The sequence below is a fragment of the Chrysochloris asiatica genome, unplaced genomic scaffold (genome assembly GCF_000296735.1).
Source record: "Chrysochloris asiatica unplaced genomic scaffold, ChrAsi1.0 scaffold00552, whole genome shotgun sequence".
NCBI classification, from domain to species: Eukaryota; Metazoa; Chordata; class Mammalia; order Afrosoricida; family Chrysochloridae; genus Chrysochloris; species Chrysochloris asiatica.
In genome coordinates, this window is record NW_006409070.1 from 133,246 (window position 1) to 139,978 (window position 6,733).

Here is a 6,733-nt window from a genome sequence, read left to right on the forward strand (position 1 = left end):
ATTAGGCAAATCTGCTGCAAAAGACCTCTTAAAAGTTTTAAAAAGCGAAGAAGTTACTTTGAAGACTAAGGTTGCCTGACCCAAGCCCTGGGATCCTTAATCTGCTCTTGTGTGGGAAAGCTACATAATGAATAAGGAAATAACACAAAGATTTTATGCCTTTGAATTAAAATGTTAGAGAGGAATATTGAACATACCATGAAATGCCAGAAGAACAAACAAATCTGTCTTGGAAGAAGTACAGCCAAAATGTTCCTTAAAAGTGAGGATGGCGAGAGTTTGTCCCAGGTACTTTGGACATATTATCGGTTGGGACAAGTCATGCTTGGTAAGCCAGCAGATTGGCAAAAGGAAGACCCTCAATTAGATGGAGTGATACTGTGGCTGCAACAATGTGCTCAACATGACAATGATTTTGAAGGTGGCACACAACCAGGTAGTGTTTTGCTATGTTGTACGTAGGGTCACTATGAATTGGAACCAACCTGATGGCACCCAAAAACAACTCATTATGTTGGATTGTTCTCAGTGTTTAGCTAAAATTGATGTGAAGTTGTACCTTCCTTTGTTCAATAAATGCTTTAGTATAAACTCTTTGAAATAATAATTGTATACCTTTAAACTACATTTATATACAATGGAGATACTGCCCACCAAATTCATTGCTAGATGCCAAATGAATACCCACTTAGCTTAATGTTGTAAGTAAAAATGTAGCATATAGGATTCTAAAGAACAATTTCAGGGTATATTGTTATAAAATTTTGGCTAAATCCATTTTGTTGTTGTTTTGATGCCAACAAATCTAGAGGCTTAGCGTTTTGTAAGTAACTGAATCAGAAAGATTTCAATGATTCCATATTTACTAAATTTCAGTTTTACTAAAATCTAAAGCCCAGCAGTCAGTGATATAATAAGGATAGGAGTTGATATTTTTTTCCTGGTTGGTTTTTGGTGATGTGCCATGGAGTTGGTTCCAACTCATAGCGACTCTGTATAGAGTTTCGGAGGCTGTAAATCTTTACGAGAGCAGAAAGCCTCATCTTTCTCTTGTGGAACAGCGGGTAGTTTCAAACTGCTGCCCTTGAGGTTAACAGAATAACTTGTAACCACTACACTGTTGTTATTGTTGTTAAGTGCCAATAAGTTGATTTCGACCCATAGTGATCTTGTATAGGGTTTCCAAGGAGCAGCTGGTGAGCTTGAACCACTAACTTTGCAGTTCAGATGACTTTGCGATCTGACGCATTAGCCCACACACCACACCAGAGTGCCTTACTTAACTTTAATTGCTGAGGGTCTAATCTTGAGCTCATGGATCCTCTTCAGGATGATAGGTAAGTATGAAAATAATGCCGTTTTCTGTTTTAGGTTCCTATTTTCATGGAAGGCTCACAGGATTATTGTTGGTGTTGTTAAGTGCTGCTCAGTATATGTTCCAACTCATAGCAACCCTGCAAAGGTTTTTCAAGGAGTGGCTTGCGGGCTTGAACTGCCAACATTGCTATCAGCACTCCAGTACTTGTCCTGTAGTGCCGTACTGTTAACTAAAAACACCTACATTAAGATGGTGAATTTATGGACCTGCTAAATATGTATTTGTAGAATGTCAGGGGGCAAGGCTAGGTAGAATAGGTTTAGAAAAGTGTTCAGGGAGATTGATAACTTGTAGATAAAAGACAAAATGTCCTGGGGGTGCAATGGTTTAGCGTTCAGCTGCTAACTGATTGATGGATAGCTGAAACTCACTAGTTGCTCCAGATATGGCTATCTGCTTTTGGAAAGCATTGTTGTTGTTTAAGTCCAACTCATATTGTCCCTAGGTAGTGTTTCTCAGGAGTGGTTGGGTTTGTAGTCCCGTGCTTATCTTACAGTTCGCAGTCCAATGCTTATCCTACAGCGCCACACTTACAATGACAGGTCAGTGCTTATCCTTCAGCTCCACTCCAGGACTCATCTGTAAAGGTTTGCTCTTGTTGTTAAGACCCATTGAGTCATCTCTGACTTTTAGTGACCTTGTGTAGCGTATCTGAGAAGCAGCTGCCGAGCTTGTGGTTCAAACCGTCATTGCCGTCCACGCATTACCTTGCAGCTCCACAGCCTTGGCGGTCCTATGGGGGCAGTTTGACTGTGTTCCATAAGGTTGCTATGAGAAGCAGTCAGTTGGATGACAATGAGGGTGGTTAATCAGTAAGCAGTTTAACTACTTCATACTGTGAGACTTGATGAGAGGGATTCCAAGAGTGAGTGAGTACATAGATTTCTAAACCTAAAGGGAAATCTCTGCCTCTTTCAAAGAGATGGGTTGGTACCTTTGAGAATATGACAATTGCTTGGTTTATTAAGGAACAGATTATTTTGTCTGAGTTTTTATATTATGAAACATGTCACTACCAATCAGGTGAATTCTTTTTCTTGTTACCTCATCACCTGAATTAGCTGTTGTTTGTAGCCTTCAGCACATGTTTTTAGAAGGAATGCTTTGAAACAACATCAATGTGGACTAAATTGTTTATCTTCATGTGTGTATGTATACTGACTGAAATGAAATGAATTTGGAGTTGAGGTCAGACTTTTTCCTTTGGATCTGTAGGCATGGGGTATATTCATGTTGATAGATGCCGTCGAGTCAGTTCCAAATTCATACTTGTAAAAAATTGCTGTGAGTTTTTCATATTATACACTACTTGCCATGGGTGTATTTCCTTCTGAAAAATAGAAAAATGTTGGCGAACTATTGAACTATGATTGTGTTTATACAGTTTTCATACATGTTTAACCTTAACATGTAACACAGCGATGTGGTAAGTGATTTGAGACAGTCAATGAAATATTTTCTGGTTGCACATCCAGAAAAATCAATAATCCCAAAAAGCTAGCTGCAATCAGCTAATATTTAGGGCTAGATCGTATAAACTTATTTTGTTTGCTACGTGCTCTTGGTAAGGCTTATAAACATTTTTTGGGGAAATCAAAGTTAGTAGTTTCATTAAAATGACTTTTTAGTCCATTAAATATTTTCAGAACTAAAAGAATTCCAGAAGTGTTTCATTGACAAACTTGAAGCAGTTTGCACAGGTATGGCAGACATGGGATATAATCTTGCATGCATAAATATTATGGGGCGTTTGATTTATGTTCCAAAACAATGGTACCTTTTGAACCTTTGTGAGGGTTCACATTTTCTAAGACTTCTCTAACATTACTAATTTATAGAACATCACTTATTAAACATTGTATCATACTATACACATGAACCCTGGTGTGGCACTGTAAGATAAGCACAGGTCTGCTAACTACAAGGTCAGCAGTTCAAACCTACCAGCTACTCCTTGAAAACTCTATACAGAGTTGCTATGAGTCACAACAGACCGGACAGCACTTAACAACAATATGTAAAATATTCATCTTTTAAATCAATAATGTGTTTCCATTTTATGATATATCCTTTAACAAAGTATGGGGCACTAATGAACAACTGCAATGATTATATCAGTGCTCTTTGCAAATCAATTAATTATCAAGAATGTTTCTAGTCTTTGGTAGCAATAAACCCTCTCACCTTCTTTCTTGCTAAAATTGTGTGTATATGTGTGTAGTTTAACGATTTTTTAAGCCACCTTTAATGTTTGATCTGTGTACATTTGAGATTAGAGAAGTTCTATATTGACATTATCTTTTGATGATTTTCCAGTGTTGTGCATCTAGTGGGTTTTTCTTTTTCTTTTAGGAATTGATGCCAATATAAAGGATAGCTTAGGTAGAACTGTCTTAGACATTCTGAAAGAACATCCATCTCAGAAATCTCTTCAGATTGCAACACTCTTACAAGGTAAATAATATGGAATGATGTATGAGTTTTCCTTAAAGTCAAGATTAAATTAAAACTGTAATTCACTTTTCTCTTGGGTTTTGAGTTAATGTTTACTTCTGAATAAGAGTAGGTTTTTAAACTAAATGATAATACCTTTTATTGTTTTATATCTGTTTTCAACTACTCAGTATTAGAAAGTCCATTAGGAGTTTGACCTTAATAAAACTATAAAAGTTTTCACGGATTTTCTATTCTTTTATCTGAAGCATATATATATGCTTTACTTTCCTTTTTCTGCATGGGAGAAAACCAAAGACCTGAGAGGTTAAGTGACTTGTTCAAATGAATATACCCCATTCTGGTAGGCAGAGCTGGTATATAAATGCTAAATTAGCAACAACAAAAATTGTAGTTAGCTGGAAGATGACATATTATTTGCTCCCTAACTTCCTAATTCAGTAGTACAATGGGATTCAATGTTTCCTACCTTTGTCTTGGAAAAAGATCACTGATGTAGTTTTGCATCAGTTGCTGTTAGTAGGCATATTATATTGAAGGTTTGGCTGTCACCTGGGTATTCCTTTTGTTTTTCAGAATTGTACCTATCCCCATTGTCTCTCAAACTTGAACAATGTAGATCCCAGGGCTCACCCTTCTACTTTGATGATTAGGCCAGCTGATAGTCTTTATCTGTATTTCTTGATTGCCCTTGTGATCTTTCTTGGTAGGGTCTACATTTCTCACCCCCTACTGTGGGTTAGGAGTCCTGGTGTGGCGCTGTGGGTTAATGCACCAGACTGCAAAGCCATTTGAACTGCAAGGTCAGTGGTTCAAGCTCACCAGCTGCTCCTTGGAAACCCTATACAGGGTCGCTATGGGTCGAAATCGACTCGACGACACTTGACAACAACAACAACTGTGGGTTAATGCACCAGACTGCAAAGCCATTTGAACTGCAAGGTCGGTGGTTCAGGCTCACCATCTGCGCCTCAGAAACCCTATACAGGGTCGCTATGGGCCGGGATCGGCTTGACGGCACTTAACAACAACAACAACAGTCCTTCAAGATTGGTACAGGTGTAATAGAGGAGCAAGACAGGACAGGTTTCAATGGGTTATCAGTTAGGAATCTGAAGAATAGCTTTGTTTTGTGGGGAGATAAATGAATTAAAACGAATTCAGGCAGGAGACATATAACTACAGAAGTAAACAGAGGCAAAAAGGGGGAAAGAGAGGTAGATGCACTATGTTGTTGTTAAGTACTGTTGAGTCGGTTCTAACCCATAGTGACCCTGTATAAGGTTTCCAGGGAGCAGCTGGTGAACTTGAACCACCAACCTTGCAGTTTAAACTGCTTTGCAGTCTGGCGCATTAACCCACAGTACCACACCAGGACTCCAGATGCAGAATGCATCATGACCTCTTATAGAAGCACTATAGGAGCACATGATGCACTCTACTCCTCTATTTCTTTCTTAGCTATTTCATGGTAGCTCAAGCCCCTCCAATTTTTTGCCAATAAAGAAGTTGATTGCAAGTACAGTGCATATGTTGTTGTTGTTGTTAAGTGCCGTCGAGTCGGTTCCGACCCATAGCGACCCTGTACAGGGTTTCCGAGGGTGCATATAGAGATGAATTAAAGAACAAAAGAATGGTGCTTCAGATTAATTCAAATTAAAATCAAGCAATCAAGTTGAATGAATCTACTAAAAAAATGCTCACATTGTTTTGCTTTTTAGAATTTGCCTCTAATTGAAAACTTAAAAAAACAAAACAAAATAACTATAAGGCTTATACATAATGTGTCTTTTGGGAGAAGCAAAATAACTGTCACCCATCAAAATAGGGCCAGATGGGACATCTTTGAAGTTTTAAAATTACTGGAAAATTTCAGAATGTGAACATATTATCTGTATTTCCTGCATTCCTGGTTTGAAGTCACTGTTCCATTTAAAATCTTATGAGAAAATTTGTTATTAAAATTGCCGGGAGCCAGCCCCAGCAAACTTATTCCAGGGTTTTTCCGAAAGCGGGTGCGGCGTCGGCTGAATACATGGAGTCATAGGTCATGATAAATTCAAAATCTTCTCATTACATGCTTTGTTATTATTATTATTATTATGGCTACTCTAATACTCTACTTCTCTCATTCTTTACTGTCCTGCTCATTCTTTACTCCCCTGCTCTCCTGCTCATTTCTTCTGTTTCCTTTCTTCCCTCCCCTGCTTCTGCTTCCATTCTCTCCTCTCCTGCTCCCCTCTTCTGTTCCCTTTACTAGCTTCCCCTCCCTCCATTCTTGTCTCGTTCTGTTTTCCTCTACTTACTCTTACCTCTAATTCTTCTTGCACCCATTCTTCCACTTCCCATCTTCCCTTCTTCTTTCTCTTCATTCTTCTTCACCCTCACCTTCTCTTCTTCTACACCCCTTCTTCACCTCCTTCTTCTTTGTTCTCCCTGTTCTATCTTACAACCCCCTTATATACTCTTACAGAAAACATTGCTTTCATAGTAATCAATGACATCAAGGTACAATCTATCTTGGGGCACATTCCTTATGGTTTACAATTCTTAAATTTACAACAGGGATGAGAAGTTAAAGCAAAAACATTATCTCAAGGCATAGGAGACATTCAGGCGCCTTGAAACCTTTTAGTTAAACATTTGTTCATACATAAATCTATTCTTTTCTCTGAGAAGCAAGTTAACAGTCACATGTTTCTTAACCTTTGTCTGTTAAGTCTTGTTAATTTTAGTTGTTAGGTGCAATTAACTCTCCATTAACTTCTTCCACACACTATCTGTTTGTTGTTGTTGTTGTTAAGTGCCTTCGAGTCGGTTCTGACCCATAGCGACCCTGTACAGGGTTTCCGAGGGTGTAAATCCTTACGGGAGTAGAAAGCCTCATCTTTCTCCCGCGGA

General features: G+C 38.4%; 1 protein-coding gene across 1 annotated transcript in view; it reads left to right on the forward strand.

The window, feature by feature from the left end:
- LOC102842734 (ankyrin repeat and sterile alpha motif domain-containing protein 1B-like) overlaps nt 1–6,733 on the forward strand; it is a 214,680-nt gene that overhangs the window by 58,269 nt on the left and 149,678 nt on the right. The window contains exon 6 of the mRNA XM_006877665.1: nt 3,731–3,832. Coding sequence (XP_006877727.1) covers nt 3,731–3,832 — 102 coding nt within the window. The remainder of the gene's footprint in view (nt 1–3,730; nt 3,833–6,733) is intronic.